At 38.8% G+C, this 23,381-nt stretch overlaps 1 protein-coding gene across 1 annotated transcript in view; it reads right to left on the bottom strand.

The window, feature by feature from the left end:
* The window catches only part of eif2b3 (eukaryotic translation initiation factor 2B, subunit 3 gamma), a 135,496-nt gene that overhangs the window by 87,149 nt on the left and 24,966 nt on the right, over positions 1-23,381 (bottom strand). The window contains exons 3-4 of the mRNA XM_073062893.1: positions 19,488-19,627; positions 1,970-2,129 (exon numbers count right to left, since the gene is read on the bottom strand). Coding sequence (XP_072918994.1) covers positions 1,970-2,129; positions 19,488-19,627 — 300 coding nt within the window. The remainder of the gene's footprint in view (positions 1-1,969; positions 2,130-19,487; positions 19,628-23,381) is intronic.

Here is a 23,381-nt window from a genome sequence, read left to right as displayed (position 1 = left end):
TTAATAAAGCAACTGACCATTCAGCTAGCTGATTGGCTTAATGGCAGCTTGTCATCAGGCTCTGCTTTGAAATGATGCCTGAAAATTTGGCATCAGAAAAGAGGAAGATCATACCACAACAGTGGCTAGGTCCTTGTGGACAGCTTTCTTTGATGATGTTTTACGCTATCACTTTCGACCCTGTTGCTTTAAAGGTCTAGTGAAGTACATGAAGGCGCATGAAGGAAATAAATGCTAAAGATGGTGGGTGGGCTGCCAAAAAAACAAGGTATTTTGTTTTTGATGAGTGCCGATCTCCTCGAATTTTGTTGGTTGTGCTGTCATCTAAACACGTGGAGAATATTCCATCACAGTCTTAAATTGTGTCCGAAAATTGGTGGAAAGATTCTGAGCTAAGGCGAAGTGAATTACATATAGAACAATAGTTAACCAGCAACCTTCTCTTGGAATTGCAGCATTTATTTGGCTGGTTAAGTTAAATTTCTGATTAATGGCGACTCCAGCTATGTTTAATACTAGTGATTAATACTACTGAATGTCAGAGGTAGGTGGCAAGATTGTTTTGGTGGAGATGGTGCCTAGTAATTTTGACGCATATGTTTCTTGCTGTTGTGCTGCCTGCAAGCACAGACTAGTTCATTTTCTGAGGAGTTGTGAACAGAATTAAATATTGTATTATCAGCTTTTCTCCCATCAGATCTGCTGAGTATTTCTAGCGTTCTCTATTATTTCAAATTTCGAACAACTACTAAGTTCCGAACCCCCAGTTTCAGTATTTTTTTCTCTATTTCCCTCAATATTCCATCTCTATTAACACTCTGTCAGATAGGTCACTTGTGATTAACAGGTATTCATCAACATCTCTGAGTTAGTATGAACACCTTCTGTGTCAGCAGAGCAATCTGGATTAAACCTTACCACAGACAATTCCTTTGCACTTTTCACCTCTGTCCCTCGAGCCAATTTAAAACACATTTGTTTCTACACCGTTTCAGTGCTGATGAACTATCAACAACCTGAAACACTCTTTTTCTCTCAATACATTGATGCTCCCTAACCTGCTGAGTAGCTGTTGCATTTTCTGTTTTTCTTTATTTCAGACAGCTCAACATCCGAGTGTTTATGTTGCTTTTCAGTTTTATTTGGTCTCTTGATTGCTACATCTATTATTGTCACATGTACCCCAGTAGAGTGAAAGGTTTACCTTGCATACTGCTCATTCAGATCAATTCATTACACACTGCATTGAGATAGTACAAGGTAAAGTAATAACAGAATGCAAAATAAAGTGTTATAGCTGCAAAGAAAGTGAAGTGTAGGTAGACAATAAGGTGTGAGGTCTAGAGTCCATCTTATAATACTAGGAGACCATTCAGCAGTCTTTTATCAGTGAGGCAGCTATCTTTGAGCCTGGACATACATGCTTTTAGGCTTTTCTATCTTTTGCCCTGTGTGTGAGTGGAATCAGGCCTGATTATGCTGGCTTCTTTATTGAGGCAGCAAGAGTATAAACAGAGAGAAGGCTGGTTTCCATTTAATAGCTCTCTCACTTCTCCAGAATTCAGCACATTGGACCAAAGCCTTAACATGATCTGGACTGTGGTTTGTCTCTGTTTTGAATGCAGTGTTTATTGAATATTTATCAAATATTGACCAGACACTTACCCCATTTAGTTTTTGTGAAAACATACACTTGACCTAAATAGTAATGAGTTAGGGTACACTATTATTAAAGTCTTGACAGGTCAAGAACCAGATTAGAAGCTATTTACAATAAACAAAAAATGAAGCTATATGCAGAAATTTCATGCAATTTTCTTGTACTATGCCATTGGATGAAATATTGAGCAACCAATCAAGTAGCTCTTTTAAATGAGCTGTTGCAGGGCTCTCTAAAAGCAGCAAAATTAATCTGCTGTAGCATTGATTTCAATGGAGATTAATGCTTTTTGACTTGAAAATTTTTTACCTGCTTTATTTTTCCCTTTCTGGCCAGGCACAGGTTCAGTACAGTCGTGCATTTTGCACATCAACATTGATACTGTGGCGTCATGTGCCCGGAACAGGTCAATCACCTCATGCAGAGCTGCATCAGTAATTAGGTCACAACTGACCACCAACACATCTGTCTGCAAAAACAAAAACAATTTAAGCATTAGAATTTTCAACACTAGGATCAGAAAGACCTAAAGTACATAGCAGTTCAGTAAGCCGAAAGTGATAGTTGAACAATCATATCAACTTGAAGTTGGCAATGGAAGAAGCAAGTAGATAAGCATTCTGCTTCTGATTATGTTGGCTGAAGGATACTAACTAGCTGGAAAAGCTTAATGCCTCAAAAGACAAGATCTCTGAAGTGAAAAAACTCTAACACTGTTCACTACACTGACATACTGGACTGCACTTCTCTTTGATAGGTGCGAAAATCAAGCCAAATGAATCAAATGCAGTTTGAACTTAGCACCAAGCTGATTACTATACATGCTTGAATGCATTAATAATTAGATTAATAGAACAATAATGTATCTTAATATGCTGCATGAACAACCTATAAAAGAAAACTGATTAACTGTAAATTTAAATCAACATTACTTTTAAATAATAAATATTTGGAAATTTTACCCCCATTCTAAAGCAGTAACAAAGGTTTACCTTTTGGAAGCATATAACAGAAATAGTTCTGATTTGATACATGCACACATCTTAAACTCCTGGTAATAACTAACAAACAACTTGTTAACTACATAAGACATTTCTTTTTTATATTGTATTTTCTTTCTTATTGAAATTGGAATTGATTTATTATTATTGTCAAATGTACTGAGGTGCAGCAAAAAGCTTGCCCTGTATACCCTTCATGCAGATGAAATCATTACGACTGTGATTCTGGACTTCAGTAAGACACAGGTCAAACATTCTCCATTACACATCAATGGCTCTGCCATGATGCACACATAATGGATGACCAAATGTGGACCTACAACACCTCCTCACTAGGTACAGCAGTGTCTACACTTTTACTGAGGAGACTAAGACATGTAAGGCTCACCGCCCCCATTCTAATAACTTTCTACAGGAGCACCATTGAGAGTCTCCTGTCTGGCTGGTATGGAAGATGCAAGGCATCAGACTGCAAGACCCTACATAGTAAAAATCTGCCGAGTGGATCCGCCTCCCCCCCCATTTGTAACATTTACCAGAAGCACTGGAGGCAAAGGGTCTGAAGCACTGTTGAGGGTCCCCAACACCCAACCCACAATCCCTTTGACCCACTACCATCAAGGAGATACAGAGTATCAGGACAAGAACCACCAGACTGGGTAACAACTTTTTCTTTCATTCTGTGAGACTAACGAATACCCTGCCACCACCAAGGTCTCATCACTAGGGCAGCAACTTGTCTACTGTTTACCTGTGCTGCGTATTACATGCATTTTGAATTATATTTCATTAACAGATTTATGGCAATATTTTGTTTTTTGCCATACGTTTTGATGGTGACTGTGGTCCAGAGGAACATTGTTTCAATTGATTATATATATGTATAGTCAGATGACAATAAACCTGAACCTGAATTTGAAAACGCAGAATAATGTTTAACAGCTACAGAGAAAGTGCAATGCAAGTAGACAATAAGGTACAAGGACATTACGAGATAGGCTCTGTATTAACATACTAAGGATCCATTCAGCAGTCATAACATTGGATAGAAACCGTCCTCGAGCCTGATAGTACATACTTTCAGGCTTTTGTATCTTCTGCTCAAAGGGAGTGAGAAGAAGAATAAATGTTTAAGGTGGGTGAGATCTTTGAGTATGCTAGCTAATTTAATAAGGCAGCAAGAAGTATAGGTAGAATCCACAGAGGGGAGGCTGGTTTCCATAACGTGCTGAGCTGTGCCAACAACTCTCTGCAGTTTCTACTGCCATGGCAAACCACAGAGCATCTGGATAGGATGCTTTCTAAGGCACATATATAAAAATTGGTAAGGGTTGACAGGGACATGCAATCTCTTGAAGCCTCCTGTGGAAGTAGAGGCACTGGAGAACTTTCTTGGCAGTGGCACCTATGTGTTTGAACCAGGACAGGGTATTGGTGATGTTAACTCCTAGAAACTTGAAGTTCTAACCTCTGTCCACCTCAGCACAATTGATCAAGACGAGAGCATGGGCACCATTCCTTTTCCTGAAGTCAACGACAATCTCATTTGTTTTGCTGACAATGAAGGTTGTTATCATTATACCATCTTACTAAGCTCTCTACCTCCTTAGTGTGCACTGACTCATCATTATTTGAAATATTGCCCATTGTGACGGTAGTATCTTCAAGCTTGTACATGGAGCTAGAACAGAATCTGGCCATGCACACGAGTGTACAGGAAGTGGAGTGGGGGGCGGGGGCTGAAGTCACAATCTTGTGGAGCACCAGTGTTGAGAATAATTTTGGTTGATGTGCTGCTGACTATCCCTTTTGTGATCTATTGGTCAGAAAGGCAAGTTAACTCCTAAAAGTTTAGTGATAAGTTTGCTCGGAATTGTAGGATTGAAGACAGAACTGTAGTCAACAAACAACAGTCTGACATAGGTGCCTTTACTGTCCAGAGATGTGTGTAGGGCCAAGGCAATGGTGTTCCTTGTTTTTCTTTTGTATCAGGGTGATAGTGGTCTTCTTAAAAACAGTGGAAACTTCAAACTGAAGCAGAAAAAGGTTAAAATGTTTGCAAATACTTCACCAACTGATCTGACAAGATCTAAGGATATGGCCACGATGCTTTCTGCAGGTTCACTCTGTAGAAGACTATTGCACTATTGCTTCTAATTTGCTGGAGCAAAAGCAAAAGTGGGGGGGGGGGGGTACAATTTAAACTCAAAAGATTCTGCAGATGCCAAAAATCTTGAGCAACACATGCAAAATGCCAGAGGAACTTAGCAGTCAGCTGGCATCAATGGAGGGGAATAATCAGTTGCTGTTTCAAGCTGAAATCTGTCATCAGAACTGGAAAGGAAGGGGAAAGAAGCCAGAAGGCGGCAAAGGGAAAGAAAGGACTACAAGCTGGTAGGTAATAAATAAGATCAGGTAAGCGGGAAGATGAGTGAATGGGGGAGGAGGGGATGAAGTAAGAATCTGGGAGGAGATGGAAGAGGTGAAGGGATGAAGAAGGAAGATCGTGGAAGAAAGGGAAGGAGGGACACCAAAGAGGTGATAGGTAGGTGAGGAGACGTGGTGAGAAGGGAACCAGAATGGGGAATGAAAGGGGGGGAGAAATTACTGGAAGTTAGACATAGCAATGTTCATGCCATCAGGTTCAAGGCTATCCAGATGGAATATGAGGTGTTGCTCCTCCAACCTGAGTATGGACTTAACATAGCAGTTTGGGGCCCTGAATGGTGGAGAGGGAGGAGGTGTAGAACTTGTCCCATTTGCAGGGATAAGTGCCAGGGGAGATCAGTGAAGAGGAATGAGTGGACAAGAAAGTCATGTAGAGAGTAATCACTATGAAAAGCAGAAGTGGGGAAGGGAAAAATGTGCTTAGTGGTAGGATTCCATTGTAAATGGCATAAGTTACATAGAATGATGTGCTGTATAGGGAGGCTCATAGGTTTATATAGTGGCAGGAGGATGGGATGAGGGCAGATGTGCAGGAAATGGAGATGCAGGTAAGGGTAGCATCACTCTTTGAAGCAGCAGGAGATCCGAGATTTAATCAATTTAAGCTGTATGTTATCATAATATTATCCACTGGTCACCAAAAAAAATTTAATTACAGTCAGGAATGTTTATCATTAGCATAGGTAAGTTGATAAGTTATCTTCTGACTACCTGTATCAACCTGCTGCTCCATACTGGACAGTGCCTTGCTGAACACTATTCCAGAAAATACAATATCTACTTCCATTCCTTTTGCAAATGCTTATTTTGCAATGTCTAACAGAGGTATAATAACTTGGAGCGCAGCAGTGGTATTTTTTAGGCTCAAGTTTGTAATCTTGCATACACTAAGTTATTGATCAAAGTTTTGCTGGTTTGGTAGAGCACGTCTTGTATAAGAATAAAATGAAAGGGAACAAGCAAATTAGCATTAGGGATCAAGTATTTCTTAGCATCAGCAAAAGTGAGAAATGTTAACAAAATAACTATAGCTTCTTTAAAGTGGTTTCATATATGGAAAACTGAAATGTACTTTACATAATCACTCTATAATTTTAAAAGTTCATGTTGAAATATCATGTAATTTGATGTACTGTACATTAAAGGTATTTTTAAAAACTGCTGAAAGAAGCAATCAAATTAACTATCCAAAACCATACAGACCAGTAATAATCAATTAAATTATGAGTGAACAAAATGAACCACAAACCAGACTTTTTAAGCTTATCATTTTGTGTGTGAAATGCAGATCTGAAGTCAGCAACTTAAACCTGAATGAAAACAGATTTGGCTAAAGCAGACTGGGAAAAAAGATTAAAAGACAGTAGATAAAAAGTGGTAGACATTTAAGTATTTTATAATTCTTAACTAAGACATATTGTATTGAGAAATACATTCTCTGGTAGGATAATCCAGCTGTGGCTAAGGAATTTAAGCACTGCCACATTGCATGCCTGTTCTTTCAATATGATACAAAGATTAGCACTTGGCCTAGAAATTTGGAAATATTTGAAAAGCAAAGGAAGGATGACTATAGACTGAATGAGAGAACATTATAACAGAATAATAGCATGAAATATAAAAACAGACAGCATAATCATCCAGAAGTATATAAAAAGAGAGTTGCTAAATATTGGTTTCCCCAAGAAGATGAGACAGGAGAATTAATAATAGCAAATAAACAAATAGCAGACAGTGAACAAATATTTTTATATTTGTTTTCATGGTAAAATACATTACAAGTATTTTAGTATGAAGGGATAGAGAACTTAAAATAATAATCTTAGCACAGAAGTTGCCAGGTAGACAAATGGAGTTAATGACTGACAAATCTCATGGTCCCAGTGGCCTATATCTTGGATTAAAATAAATAGTTTTATAAATAACTGATGCGTCGGATGCGATCTTCTAAAAATTCCCCAGGCTCTAGAAATCCCAATAGATTGGAAAAGTATAAATGCAACACCTCTGTTCAAGACGGGAAGAAACTAATTAGCCTTGGAACTGTCTTTAGGAAAATACTGAAAGCAGTAACAGGCCACCGCAAAGAAAATCGTGAAGCAATCAAGCAAAAATCATAGTTATGTGCAAGGGAAATTATTTGTGCAACAAGTTTATTCAAGTTCTTGAAGACATAATGAGTAGGTTGAATAGAGACATAATGTATTTGGACATCTATTTGAAAAGATTCTACAAAAACGTCACTTCACATGATTAGAGCATTGAAGATAATACCTTGGTAAGGATGAAAGTTTGCTTAGCAACAAGAAACAGAAAATTGAGATAAATGGGTCACTTTCAATCTTTCAAGCTGTAACTGGTTGTGTTCTATAGAGATTAGTGTTTGGTCCTCAACTATTTACAATATGCATTCATTACTTCGGTGAAGGGACAATAAGATATTTGTGAGGATACAAAAGATTTCCAAAGGGATATACTAAGTAAGAGGGCAAAAATTTGACAAATGTGGGGAAAAATGATGTACCAATGCAAAAAAAAACAGAATTCTGTTTAAATGGAAAGACCTTCAAAATATTTCAGAAGGGAAATGGCTGTTAAGCCAAAGCAGATGGAGTGCAAAAGTACACAAGTCATGCTAAAATTATTCAGTACTTAATTAAATCATACCTGAAGTACTAGATATAATTTGATTTTCTTATTTTGGGAGGCATTCAAGGCAGGTCAGAAAAGATCTACTAAAAGATTTATTTCTGGGATGAAGGTATTGCGCTATAAGAAAAAAATTAATACCACAAATACTGAAAGAGTCATAAAGCAATACATCATGGATACACGCCCTTGTCCCCAAAGAGTCCACACCAACATGGTGCCCACCCAGCTCGTCCCAATTTCCTGTGTTCAGCCATAATCCTCACCTCTCCACTTAACTCAATGGAGTTTAGTAGAGTGAGTACTGATCTTACTGAAACAGAAAAGATTTATACAGGAAGATATAAGAAATTGCAGATGCTGGAGTTAAGAACAAGACTGCAGCATACTTAAGGAACTCAGTGGATCGCGCAACAAATGCTGAGACAAAAGGTATAAATTGACTTTTTAGGTCAAGACTGAGAGGGAAGGGGATTGCCAGTGTACAATAATGGGGAGGGCAGAGGTAGGGATTGGAGAGGTGAACAAAAGGGAGAAGAAAGCAAGTTGAACAGATGAGAATGTGGGAGAGGAGTGAAGGTTACATGAAATTGGAAAACCTAGCCTCTGCACTCCACTCTGTCCTGTCCCATATGAGAAAAATGGTGCCTCGTATGCCAGGAAGCTGTTTATTGACATTAGCTCAGCATTTAATACAATCATGCCTCAGAAGCTGGTTCATAAACTGTCCTCATTGGGTCTCAACACCTCTCTCTGTGAATGAATCCTGGACTTCTTGATAGTCAGTCCACGTTAGCAAAACATCTCCAGCTCCATCATGCTGAGCACCAATGCTCACCAGGGCTGCATGCTCAACCCACTGTTGTTCATGCTGCTGACGCATGCATGTACTGCTAGATCATGTTCAAACCGATTCATCAAGTTCACTGATGACATAACAGTGGTTGGCCTCATCAACGACGACAAAGAAGCAGCGTGCAGGGTGGAGGTAGAGCTGCTGATAGAATGATGCGAGCACAACAACGTGGGCAAGACCAAAGAGATGATTGTGGACTTCAGAAAAGTGCAGGTTGACCACTCCTCACTGCACATACATGGCTCCTCCATGGAGAGAGCTAGGAGCACTAGATTTCTGGGAGTGCACATAACAGACGATCTTATCTGGTGCCTCAACACCATCTCTTTGGTCAAGAATGCATAGCACTGTCTCCACTTCCTGAGGAGATTCAGGTGAGTGAGGCTTCCCCACCTCCCATTTTAACCAATCTTTACAACAGCACCATTGAGGGTGGCCTGACCAGATGCAACACCGTCTAGTAAGGGAACTGCACAGCATCTGACAGCAAGTCCCTACAAAGGATTGCGAGGGCTGCTGAGGGAATCACCAGGGTTCCTCTTCCACCCATTACAGATACTTATCGGGAGTGCTATGTACACAGGGCCCTTAGTGTTGTCAATGATCCATTTCATCCGTTGAACAATCTCTTTGACTTCCTACTATCAGGCAGAAGAAATGAGGAGAAAAGTTGTTAGGATGGGAAATAGCACCTTCCCCCAGGCTGTGAAACTACTGAACTCCCTGCCACAACAAAAGTCTCATCATACAAGACATTAAGACATAGGAGCAGAATTAGGCCATTTGACCCATAGAGACTGCTCTGCCATTCAATCATAGCTGATTCTTTTTCCCCCTCCTCAGCCCCTTCACCCCATAACCTTTGATGCCATATCCAATCAAGAACCTATCAAGCTGCGTCTTAAATACACCCAACGACCTGGCCTCCACAGCTGCCTGTGGTAACAAATTCCACAAATTCACCACCCTTTGGCTAAAGAAGCTTCTCCGCATCTCTGTTGTGAAAGGGTGCCCCTCTATCCTGAGGCTGTGCCCTCTTGTCCTAGACTCCCCCACCATGGAAAACATCCTTTCCACATCTGCTCTGTCTAGGCTTTCAACATTCAAAAGGTTTCAATGAGATTCCCCCCCCCCCCCCCCATCCCTCTAAATTCCAGCAAGTACAGACCCATCAAACATTCCTCATACAATAGCCCTGTCATTCCCGGAATCATCCTTGTGAACCTCCTCTGTACCCTTTCCAATACCAGTGCATCTTTTCTTAGATAAGGGGCCCATAACTGTTCATAATATTCAAGGAAAGACCTCACCAGTGCCTTATAAAGCCTCATCATCACATCCCTGCTCTTGTATTCTAGACCTCTTGAAATGAATGCTAAAATTGCATTTGCCTTCCTCAGCACTGACTTAACCTGCAAGTTAACCTTTATGGCATTATGCACAAGGACTTCCAAGTCCCTTTGCATCTCAGATCTTTGGACTTTCTCCCTGTTTAGAAAATAGTCTGCAGTTATTTACCAAAGTACATGACCATGCATTTTCCAACATTGTATTTCATTTGCCATTTTCTTGCCCATGAAGCATATATAAGCTTTATACTGTTTATTTATAACTTGCATTGCATATGCACCTTATTATTTGTTAATTTATTTGTGGTAGTATTACTTTACGTGTTGCGTGTGTGAGATTTATGTACTATGTTGTGCACCTTGGTCTGGAGGTATGTTGTTTCATTTGGCAGTATACATGTGTACGGCTGAATGACTATAAACTGAACTTGAACTTAATGTTCATACCAAAGATATGTGTGAGGCTTGACAGGGTTGATACTGAGAGGATGTTTCCCCTTGTGGTGGAATCCAGAACTAGAGCTGCACATTTTCAGAATAATGGATCACTCATTTAAGACATATGAAATGGAATGCCAAATCTTTAGAATTCAATACCCAGGAACTACAGAAGTAGGATCTTTGAATACATTCATGGCTGAAATGTTTGATCTAAAGGTGATATATGTTATGAGAAACAGGCAGGAAAGCAGAGCTCAGTTCAAGATCTGAATAAACATGACCTTATGACTTGCAGACAGGTAACTACTACGATTTTTTAAATTAACGTGTTACTTTCTCCAGTTAGGTGTTTCAGATACAGCGACACCAAAGACAGTGAACCTTTTAAAGCAAGTTAAGATATGTGAATCCTGAGCAACTTTTTTTCCAAACATTAAATAAATATTTTCATTTCAATTTCTTTTCCACTGCATCAGCAATCTGACATTTCAGATCGTGAAGTCATCAGACATGAAGACATCAACTTCTGACTGGACAAAACTTTGTCCAAGGCAACTACACAAACCTTAGTTAGGCCACACATGGAGTTCCGTGTCCGGTTAAAACTGCCACATGATAAAAACGGCAATGATTATACTGGAGTGCATACAGAGAAATATACCAGAATGTTGCCTGGCATGGAGCATTTCAACTATTAAAAAATAGCAGATAGACCAGGTTTGTTTTTCTTGGAAAACAGAAGGTTGAAGTTAACTTGATTGATGTACACTGAATTATGATTTTTCTCCCTGGGCAGAGGTGCTTATAACTAAAAGCTATTGATTTAAGATAAGATTTAGAGCAAGGGTTCCAACCTAGGGTCTATGGATGCCTCAGTTAATGGTAGGGGTCCATCGCATACAAAAGGTTGGGAACCCCAGATATAGAGGGAATTTAAGGATTTATTTTCATCAAGAGGGTGGTTGAAATTTGCAATGCATGCCTTTTGGGGTGATGAAGACAGCTGCTAGACAACATTTATTAAATACCTAAATAATCATCAGAAACACCCTGGCATAGAAAACACATTTGGAATGCTGGGAAATAGTATTAGTACAGATGTTGAATATAAGTACTTGATGGCCAACATGGACAAGGTAGGCCATCAAGTTTCCATGCCATATGATTCCTGAACACCATGACAATGCTGGACAAGGCTCTAGAAAAGATGGATGAAATAATCTATTCGAAAAGGGAAACTGGCTATGAGATAGTAGCTGAGAAGACAAATAGACTAGGAGCTCTATTTTTGAGGAAAGAACAATGAGATAATGAAGAAGAATTGGAGCAATGAATGATTAGATGATGTGGGAAAGAGGCATCTTGTGACTGGAATAAACTGGTAAAAATTAAGGAATCAGAAATTTGATGTCATATATTGGATTATCTCAAAGAGAGTACTAAAAAAAGAATTAGGCAAGAAAATATGCTCCTATGTTAAATCATTAGGAAACCTTTTAATTTAAGGATTGGGAACAGGCCAGGACCAGTATGGTGCCCTCAGTTGTAACCTTAATGAAACGTGAATCCTCTTCCTCCACCCAACCTATATACATCACAAGAAAATGAAGAAGTTTGCTGATGCGACTCAACAGACTGCAACTGGGTTAGGTGTGAGAGGCTCACAGCAGATTTCTTTATACCTTCATGGCCTCCGTTGGTTGGGGTTGACCATGAATGTCACTTCCTTGCTGTTGAAGTCAATACGCCAGACGGTACACAAGCCAGGGCATTACAATATGAAGAGCAAGTTGTTGCCCATGCAGTAGGCACCCCCCACCTCCATGCAACTGATGAATCCAAAGGAACGGCAGGGACTGATACAGTTTGGCACCAGCGGGAGTTGCCAGTCAGCATTGAATTCATTGTAGGGCTGCCTTGGGGACTCCAGGTTTTTCCTTGGGGATTACTCCCAAAGCCTTCCCTATGAATGGGTACAGCCGCAAGCCAGCAGAGGTGTGAAATCAGTTTTCCTTCCCCTAGATGAGCTGTCAACCACACCTAATGAGCCCATCTGCCTGGAGCAACTAGATTTATGGCACCAGTAACCGACTTTTCCCCTTCTCCCCTCAGTAGAAGTGGTTCCACCAGGCTTAGTAGCTAAGTCACATGTGAAGAAGGCCAGGACCTGGTCTTGTATGTCAGAGGCTATTTGAGACACACACCATTGGGAGCATTTAATAGGTAGTGGGATCTTATCCACACTACCTCCTCCAAGTCATGACAATCTTAAGGAACCTCCTTATATCTAGCCGTAGCCAATTACCTATAACCCTCTCAGATATTAGATGTTAAGAGAATGATCCCCTTCCTACAAACTTTATTAAAAGCAAAACCTTGATCTATTCTGATATTATTAATCATCGTAGTTTACTAGATTGTTGAAATTACAAATCATTCAACAAATTACAAAGAAGGCTAACAGCAAGGAATGTGAGATACAAGTCAAAAATTGCAATTTCTACAAAAACAAGAATAAACAGAGAAAATTACTGTTAAACAAGAGTGCCTACACAGGATGTAGATATCATCAAGTTTTTATTTTTCCAATTTCTATACACTTAACAGAAATATTTGCTTATCAGCTATTTAAATGGATTCAAATAAATATGTTTTAGCTTTGGATAATGAATAATTCCTTTAATTGAAAATGGAATACAAATTCTTGCATTCATCTGTATAACAAATCTATTAAAGACTAACATCTGTCATTTGAAATTGAGTAATTCTATTTTTGTCTTCCATATCAGGTAAGATTTGTTTGACTGTAGTGTACTTTGCAAATCAATCTCTATCACCTTTAGTGCGTGGGTTAGAATGCCATCAATAAGTATAAGTGGTTAAAATGCCATCAATAAAAATCTAACACCTTTTAAAAGCAAAGCCCATGTAAAGGACTATCATAATGGGTATAAATAAATTAATTACATCTTGAGGATAGAATCTACCCAGATGTTCTCCTCAAGTGTCTGAAGCTTGTCTCCTGGAATGGGGAGGAATTCAGCAAACTGTAGGTGATTCTACAACTGATGAGTGTAGAACCACTCTACATCCAGTTCAACTCCAGCCCTAGAAATTGAGTTCTAACTGGACAATAAATGAGCTGGCCTATTGTAATTTGTAACAGTCCCAGAAACACAGGATACCCAAAAGGACCATATGCAGTCAGATTGCCTGATGCAAATGCAGAAATCAAAAGAAGACAAATACAAACTAAATCCATTTACAACTAGACACATCTTTAACGCAGTAACACAAACATGCAAACACCTGACAGTTAAGGAAAACAGCCCAGATCACCTGAACTTGCTTACACATTCCAGCTTAAATTCTTCATATGCACTGCTACTTGACTCCTCAAGGAGCTGAAAGATAGAGCATGAACTTGCTGATATTTTCTAACAGTCAGGAATTTACTAATGGATCCTATATAAGCCCAGAAATCCATTAAGTTTGTAAAGATTTTGCAGCATTAGGAACCAAAAGTTGCTACTTTTCTAAGTTCTGTGTTTCAAGTAATGTTTTAATTAAAGATATTTCTAAGATTTTATTTAGTCTCTTTCTAAAAATGCAAATCATTTACTCATTATGTACTGTGTCATATGACATGGGTGATCATGGTCACTGACCATGATTGTTCTTAGCAAACTTTTCTACAGAAGTGTTTTGCCATTGCTGCCTTCTTGGTGGTGCTTTTACAAAACGGGTGATAAGCCATTAGAATTACTCCTCAAAGATTGTCTGCCTAGTATCAGTGGTTGCATAACCAGAACTTGTGATATGCACCAGCTGCTCATATGACCATCCACCGTCTGTTCCCATGGCTTCACGTGACCCTGGTCAGGGAGTTAAGCAGGAGTTACACCTTACCCGATGGTGACATGCAGGCAGGTGAAGGGAAAGAGTGCCTTACACCTCCTTTGAAAGGGACATATCACCACCCCACCACCCAAAAATGCAACATCTCTTTTAATTTTTGTATTGCTTATTTTCCTATGAACCTAAGGATCCAGTTGCAGGGGTGGCTGGCATTGACTCCCAGTGTCAGAGTTTGGTGTTGAGATTGACTGGAAAAATTGTATAGAAGACAGAACTGAAATAGCCTGAAATAAGTGTCTTTACTGTCCAGACACTCCTGGAATGTGTGTCACACCAGGGAGATGGCTTCCGCAAATTGCAGTGGGTCAAAGTTGATGAGAAAGCTGAATTTGGAGTTTATCTTATTTTATTCAAAGATACAGTGCAGAACAGGTCCTTCCGACCCTTTGACCCACTCCGCCCAGCAACCTACCTATTTAACCCTAGCCTAATCACAGGACAATTTACAATGGCCAATTGACCTGCTTACTGATATGGCTTTGGACTGAGAGAGGAAACCAGAGTACCCAAAGGAAATCCACATGGTCATGGAAAGAATGGACAAACTCATTAGAGATGGTGCTGAATTTGAACTCCGGTGCCCCAAGCTGTAATAAGGTCACGATAACCACTACACTACTGTGCTGCCCTTTCTAATTTCTCCCCAGGTTTATGAGCTTGTCATATCTGAATAACCCAATCAGGTCTCTGGAAATCCTAGTGCCACATACAATGCCTTAACAATTTGGTTGAGGATGCTCTAGGTTTTCAAATTTAGCTTTCTGGATCCAATAACAGTGCACTGATGGAAATAGGGAACAAAGCAGCAAATGGGAAAGGAGGGCCACACCCAAATAAATTCCATGGAAACTATTCTTATTCTCTGCTATTTGCCACTATTCAAGCCTATATCTGAATTACAGGACTCCCCAAGTTATAACAGAACTGATATGGACTTTACACAAATTCCCCCTTAAATATGAAGAGTAAAGACCACTATCCAGTTATCATTTGATAAGTTTGTAAGGAACACTGCACGTCTTCTACAACTCCACACCTTCTACCTCTATAGCTTCCTCATTACTTCATGAGTTATAAACTGTACCGCTTTCATTTGACACATGTACAATTTGATAACAATCTCAGCTGACATTTGGAAGTGAGTGTTTTGTTAGACTAACAATATTGTGTAGCATTGATTAACAACTGGGATATAATATGTTTCATTAATTTAATTATGGATAGTGTTGGGGTGACAGTGGGAAATATTTGATAGAAGAATTATAAGAGTATGCACAGCAATACAATATGGACGGCTTTACGAAATGAATGACACCACGATAGAGAATTCAAGTCGTCAAATTTATTTATAAAGCACATTTAAAAACAATCCATGTTGACCAAAGTGCTGTACAAACCATAACAGGTAGCTAAAATCACAAATACAAGAAACACAGATATAAACAACAAGGCACTCAGCTTATAGGCACAAAATAAACAACACATGAGCCTAGGCACAAGCCAAAACTCAGCCACATCAGGAAGATTCAAATGCTAGTGAATAAAGCTAAGTTCTGAGACTGGACTTAAAAGACTTGATGGCGGGGGCAGATCTGATAGGGAGGGGAATGCTGTTCCATGGTCTAGGGGCTGCAACAGCTAAGGCGTGGTAACCCCTGAACTTAAGTTTAGATCGCGGGACAGCCAGGAGCCCCGAGTCAGCTGACCCGAGGGACCTGGAAATAGAATAAGGGGTTAGAAGGTCTGTGCTATAGGAAGGGGGGGGGGCAGCCATTTAGGGCTTTATAAACAAACAGGAGAACCTTGAAATCAATTCTGAACCGTACTGGCAGCCAGTGGAGGGAGGCCAGGATAGAAGTAATATGTTCCCTCTTCCGGGCCCCTGTCAGGAGCCTGGCTGCGGCATTGCAGGCCAGAGTAAACAGTACATTAAGAAGGATAGGCTCAACTATTTCAGGCAATGGGATTTTATCTAAATTGTGTGGGGAATTATCAGTTTCTGACTTACAGAAAAGTTCGGTTTATAGACAGTTCTCAGGAATGGAACCCCTAAGTATGCAAAGGATACTTATATATATTAATGATATGTGACATATCTACCGCCACAATAAGTCAACGGCAGATGCAATCTCAATGGCTCTTCACACGGCCATAGACCACCTGGACAATACAAACACCTATGTCAGGATGCTGTTCGTCAACTATAGCTCAGCATTTACTACCATCATTCCCACAATCCTGTTTGAGAAGTTGCAGAACCTGGCCTCAGTACTTCCCTCGGCAATTGAATCCTCAACTTCTTAACTGGAAGACCACAATCTGTGCAGATTGGTTATAATATATCCTTGTTGCTGACAATCAACACTGGTGCACCTCAGGGGTGTGTGCTTAGCCCACTGCTCTACTCTCTCTAAACCCACGACTGTGTGGCTAAGCATAGCTCAAATATCATCTATAAATTTACTGATGGTACAACCACTGTTGATAGAATTTCAGATTGAGGTGAGAAGACATACAGGAGCAAGATATGCCAACTAGTGGAGAGGTGTCGCAGCTTCAACCTTGCACTCAACAAAACAAAAGAGCTGATTGTCAACTTCAGGAAGAGTAAGACGAAGGAATACATACCAATTCTCATAGAGGGATCAGAAGTGGAGAGACTGAAGAGTTTCACGTTCCTGCGTGCCAAGATCTCTGAGGATCTAACCTGGTCCCAACATATCGATGTAGCTACAAAGAAGTTAATACAGCTTCTATACTTCATTACAAGCTTGAAGAGATTTGGTATGTCAACAAACACAAGACCAAAAGAAGCTGCAGAGGGTCGTACATTTAGTCAGCTCCATCTTGGGTACAAAGTACAAAGCCTACAAAGTACCCAGGACATCTTCAAAAAGCGGGGTCTCAGAAAGGCAGTGTCCATTATTAAGGAACTCCAGCACCCAGGGAATGCCCTTTTCTCACTGTTACCATCAGGTAGGAGGTACAGAAACCTGAAGGCACACACTCAGCAATTCAGGAACAACTTCTTCCCCTCTCCCATCTAATTCGTATATGGACATTGATCCCGTGAACACTACATCACTTTTAAAATATATATTATTTCTGTTTTTGCACAATATTTAATCTATTCATTATACATTTAATAGGACCATAATATATAGGAGCAGAAGTAGGCCATTCAGCCCAGAGTCTGCTCCGCCATTCAATCATGAGCTGATCCAATTCTTCCAGTCATCCCTACTCCCCTGCCTTCTCCCCATACCCTTTGATGCCCTGGTTAATCAAGAACCTGAACTGATTGATTGATTTTTCGTATTCTATATTATGCATAGCAGTGAACTGCTGCTGCTAAGTTAACAAACTTCACGACACATGCCGTGATAATAAACCCGATCCTGATTCTATATCTTGTCAAAAATTTCTAAGAACTTGCGCTCTAATAAAATCTCCAGAAACGGAGCCTGCCATTGACTTTTTGCATTATGGTATCCATAAATATAAATTATCCTATCTAATTTGGCAGCAAGAAGATAACAACTGAATATTCAGCACTTCATGTGCACCTTCCAATATACCAACATGGATGGTTTGTTTCCCAAATTGGGTGAATCAAATTAAGGGTTCCAAAGCAAATCAGAATCAGAAACAGGTTTATATTCACTGACATATGCTCTAAACTTTGTTGTTTTGCAGCAGTACAGTGCAATACATTTAAAAACTACCATTTTACAATAAGATATATATATGAGTAAATAGTCCAAAAAGAGAGTAAGGTAGAGTTCATGCGTTCATGGACCATTCAGAAATCTGATGACAGAGGGAAAGAAGCTGTTCCTAAAACACTGAGAGTGTGGCCTCAGGCTCTACCACTTTTTCCCTGATGGTAGTAATGAGAAGAGAGCATATCCTGAACTGTGATGGTCCTTAATGATGGATACTGCCTTCTTGGGGCACTGTCTTTTGAAGATTACCTTGGAAGAGGCTAGCGTCCATGATGGAGGTGGATGAGTCTACAACCATCAGCAGGTTTCCTCTGCATTGGAGCCTCCTTATCAGGTAGTAATGCATCTAGTCAGAAGGCTCTCCACAGTACATCTATAGAAATTTGCAAATCTTTGGTGACATACAAAATCTCCTCAAACTCCTAATGAAGTTAAGCTTTCTTCAAGAGAGCATCAACATGATAGCCCAGATAGATCCTCTGAGATGTTGACACCCAAGAACTTGACAGGACTGTGGTCCCCCATGAGGAAATTAAAGACCCAATTATAGAATGTGTTTAAAATTATCAAATCTAAACAGACATAATCAATGAAAAGTGATAATACTTATTTTTTTCTTCTCAGCTGCTGTTGAGCATTCCAGGTATTATCTGCTTTTAGTCTAAGTTCTTAAGCTCCTTGCAACCGATGGTTAATCATGGAAGAGAAGACAATAGAAAGAGATTGTAGAATACGAAAGAGGAAAACAGGAAGTAGAAAGGGAGGAAATAAATGAAGAGGAGTAAAAGAGTTAGATAGAAGTGGAAAAGGAATGGAAATAGAACTACCGATGGTGCAACCGACCAATTACAGGCTGGCTAGCAGGACAAGCAAAGGTATGAAAATTCTTCTGAACTCAACCACCAATATAAAACAACTATTCCATTATGTGCAAGTGCTAAGAATCCATCTACAGTAAAATTATTCCTAAATGTATTCATTTATTTGAGATTTGAGCCGATGGCTGAAAAACCAGAGATTAAAATTGGCATACAGGTGGAGAGAAACTGATTCCATTTGGTCACGGGAAAACTGCAAAAGTTTTCTTTTTTTTCAGAATTTAAATGCACTCAAGCAACAAAACAGGAAAGAGGAAGCTTGAGCTGCAGAAAGTTACACACAAAGCTTATAAAATACAAGGGCTAAATACAGATTCACTAGGAACGGATATAACGAAAAGGATCAGAAAAATATTAAAGAAACTACATTATTTAACCTGCAGACTAAACAAGATAAAAACAGACAGAATTGTTTTAAAGCATCTACAAAAATATTATTCAAAAATAAACATTAAGCACTTCTTGCAGAAGAACATGAAGTATTCTCTCAATAACCTAAAAATGTGGAAAAATTGGTCACCTCTTGACATGGTAATACTTCGATTTCAAAATAATGCACTACCTTAATTTTTCCATGTATCTGTCGTAAGGAATCTGCCGTTCCCATATCAGTGTCCTCAGGAATATACACCATATCCAATTTCATCTTTGTGTCCAATTGTTGATATTTTTGGACATCTTTTGTTGTGACCACTATTACTTCTGGAAAAGAAAGTAAATAAGAATTTCTAATCATAATGCACATACAGAACAAAGAACTTAGAAAAGATCAACTGTTTAACCTTTTAGGTATCAAAGGTATTTGTACAGAAGGATATATGAAGATTATATGGCACAGCAATGCAGCTTGTTCCTTCTTTGCTTCCTTTGATTTGGTCACTTCAAATAGACATCTTCACACAGAATAAACTGAGATGGTGGTTATGAATGCTAAACTGATAATAATGTATGACAAACAGAACACAGGCCATAGTTTAGTCTCGTATTAATCAGGACCTTGTTTGCATAAAATATTTTTTCAACAAATAATCTGCCAAACTTGAACATCAATGAGTTGAAGTGTACATTATGCACAAGAAAGAAGTGTGCTAGAATAGTTGTCTGAACTAAATGGAGACTATGGAGAGAAGGCAAGATAATGACTAAGGCTCTTAGGAAGATGAGGGAGAAAGAGAGGAAACTTGTGGAATTTGAGTGGGTGACAAAGATTCAGCATAAACAACTGACTGACACCCTCATCAACCAGCCTTAGTTCTTCATGAATTAATTTCGCTTGCTCCTTCACCATCTCTATTGACAGTTCTACACCTTCACTGATGCAGAGTTTAAACTATTTCATGAGTACCTTATCTAGTTGTGAACATCTATCTTTCATAATTTTCCTTCTGCACATCTGATTTTTTTTGATTCACTGTCAACAAAGAACTGAAGCAATTTTTCTTTTTGCTTCTTTATCTCATAAACTGTGGAAGAGCCAGTGTTATACAAGTCACATATACTTTTCACAGACAGACCACTGTCAGGTTTTTCAGAACTTCTACCTTACCTTGCATAGATAACGTATGGTGTTTGCGCTTTACACCATGAGAAGCACTTCTTTTATTCAATGAAGATCTGACTGGGGCTAGATAAGCGCAGGCTATAAAATTACAAAATTACACATAGGGCTGTGCAAACAGTTGATTCTGCTAATAGTGCCACCAAAACAGTGGTGACGGGGGAAATCTGAAATCAGGCTGGTGAAAACTGCCTCCAAACCTGTGGTGGAACCAGATTAATGAATGTCAGAATCGAAGTGGTCGACCTGTACTGCCTCCTGGATGTTAGAATTTGGTGAAATGATGTATGTGTTCATAAATTACTTTTTTTCTTCTTCCATTCTCCTCCACTTTCCATCATATATTCATGATATTGACAGCATCCTTGTGTGAATGGACAAACACATGCAGAAATAACTGCACACACAAAATGCTGGAGAAAAAACTGTGTTTATCCAGGACTATTCAGGTCTGGGACATTAGCAAGAGAGTCGGCATCTTAAAGATTGGCAAACTACCAATAAGAAAGAGAAAAGCTACATAATTGAGAAAGAAAAAGGGAAGAACCAAGAGTAGCAACTAATCTGGAAACACAAGGTCAGTGAGAGAGTCAGGTTACACTAGTATGACAGCATTATGTAAATCTCCAGATGTGATAAAACTTTAACACCTAAAACAGAACAAAAATGCATAAACAGTTTTGCCTCACAATATAAAACACAATTCAGATAAAATGAGATAATGGACTATGTGAGGATGTAGCTCAACGAAGATTAGAAATATAAAACCTAAGGTCAAATAATTTATTAATCATCTTCATTCATTAACCTGCCATAACCAAACGGTTGCTGCATCAAACACCACACTAAATGACGGCTTTAAGGTCATTTTGAAGGATGGAAAAGCAAACAACCTGTTCTAACAAGAAATTAGTACTTCAAGGATGTGTAAGGATTCCACCTTGAATTCTCTTGCACGTTGGGTATCAGAAGGAATGCAAGTTATAACAAGAACAAAATAGAGAAGAGCTTAAGGAAGTTGTGAATGACACGACCAAATATACAATAATGCAGAGTAACTTATTCTCTGCAGTTGTTGTTCTCCCTCTCTCATTAGAATGTCTACTTACTTTAAAGAAATGATTTGGAATAATTGATTATGCTCAAGTAAAATGTTAGATTTTGAACATTAACCTGAATTATTTTTCCAATCACAATAAGATGTTAAACTTAAACGTCTGAAAAATAATTGCTAAGTTTCGGCTTTCTTGAGTATTGCTGGGCTACACCATCACTCAACGATTTGCTTTTACACAGAAGCCTACAGCATTCTAAACCATCAGCATCACTGCGAGACATATTCCGAGGCTGAGGTCAATTAACTGAGCAGAGAACAGGAATCAATGTTTGTACTGATTATATTATGTACTGGTTAAACGCTGATTTACTGAGCTCAGAAGGGAAATTCAAATTTTATAATTGTAATTGAAATAAACACTGACATGAAACAAAAAGATTAATCTGCTAGTATGACCACCATAAAAGTCAACAATAGTAGTGTCCAGTGCTGTCCATTCTTCACAACATTTACAGCCATTTTTGAACAGAAAAGCTAAAAGGGAAAGTTCTTTAAAGCAAGAAACAACAAAGTCATTGGAAGGCCTGCAATGCTCTTGTCTTTTGCAAGGGAGGTAACTAAACTGTATGAATTCAGTGACAACAAGGCAGATCAATCAATAGTAGCCTGAACTTTAGAAACTACTTTCACCAAGAACAGAAGTTCTGGTTGAAGCTACACAGCTGTAATGAGAAGAGTTCTTACCTAGGCCTGAGACAGGGTGCTCTTCAGGCAACAACTTATTTGATGCTGTAAGTGCAGATGCACTGTTGAAGGAGGACAATCCTATATAATTCTCACACCCAAATATAATAGGGCAACAGATCAGATAACTATTAAATACCAAAAGACAACCAACAAAGAAAAACAATGAACTAATCCAATACTCCAGTATATTTTCAAACCATTTTTGGTTTCAGTTCAGTAATCCAAAGGCTTTTACAATTAACTTTAAAACGTTTTAAACACTGTAGTTAATTACCTATTTCACACCAGCGTAAACCAGTTTAATCATGAGATTATATTTTGATTTGTGGTCTATCATTAACATTTTTAGTCAGGCATGTTTCAGCCCATTATAAAACACTGGACTTAAACTTTCTTTTTAAAGTCATTACTGAAGCACGTTACCAACTATCCCTGTACTAATAGTTCTTAAAATGCCACAATCTAAAAGTACATGCCAGAAAGTTTCAAAATAGGCATTAGAATGATTCTATCAGTAAGTCAGAAAGCAAGTTACCATTTTAAAATAAGACTCATTAATTTGTGTTCCTCCAAATAATTTGTGAACTGTCTACATCATTAAATAATTGAAACTTTAAAAGAAAAAAATTGTATTCAAGCGATCAAAGACTTGTTTTATTAACATCTCAATTTGCATTAGAAATATGCACTTTAATGGAACTAGCATAAGACAATGAAGATCAGTTTCAATAACCACTTCCACTCCCCCCCCCACCCGAGGCACAACATCAATAATTTAATTCTTTTCATAATCTTCATGGCAGACACCAAGATTTAACAGCGTTCAAAACATGCTGTTATAAACAATGGTCCCTTACATCCTTTTACCAATTGACAGCAAGTTACAATAGGACAAAGATAAAGAATCATTTTGGGTTATCAAGCAGCAAGATTGGAGCAATATGTCAGAGTGAGTTTGCTCACTGTACAATTTCATTGCACAGATCTAGTTATAAGAGCAATGTATATAGTTATCCAGTTGCATTGATTTAGAAAAGAACAAAGAGGAACAATAGTCCTAAAAAACACTGCTGTCATCATTGTTCCTAGGAGAA

This window comes from Hemitrygon akajei, chromosome 12 (assembly GCF_048418815.1).
Source record: "Hemitrygon akajei chromosome 12, sHemAka1.3, whole genome shotgun sequence".
Classification (NCBI taxonomy): Eukaryota; Metazoa; Chordata; class Chondrichthyes; order Myliobatiformes; family Dasyatidae; genus Hemitrygon; species Hemitrygon akajei.
The sequence above is the reverse complement of the archived record's forward strand: the minus strand, read 5'-3'. Positions and strand labels throughout refer to the sequence as shown.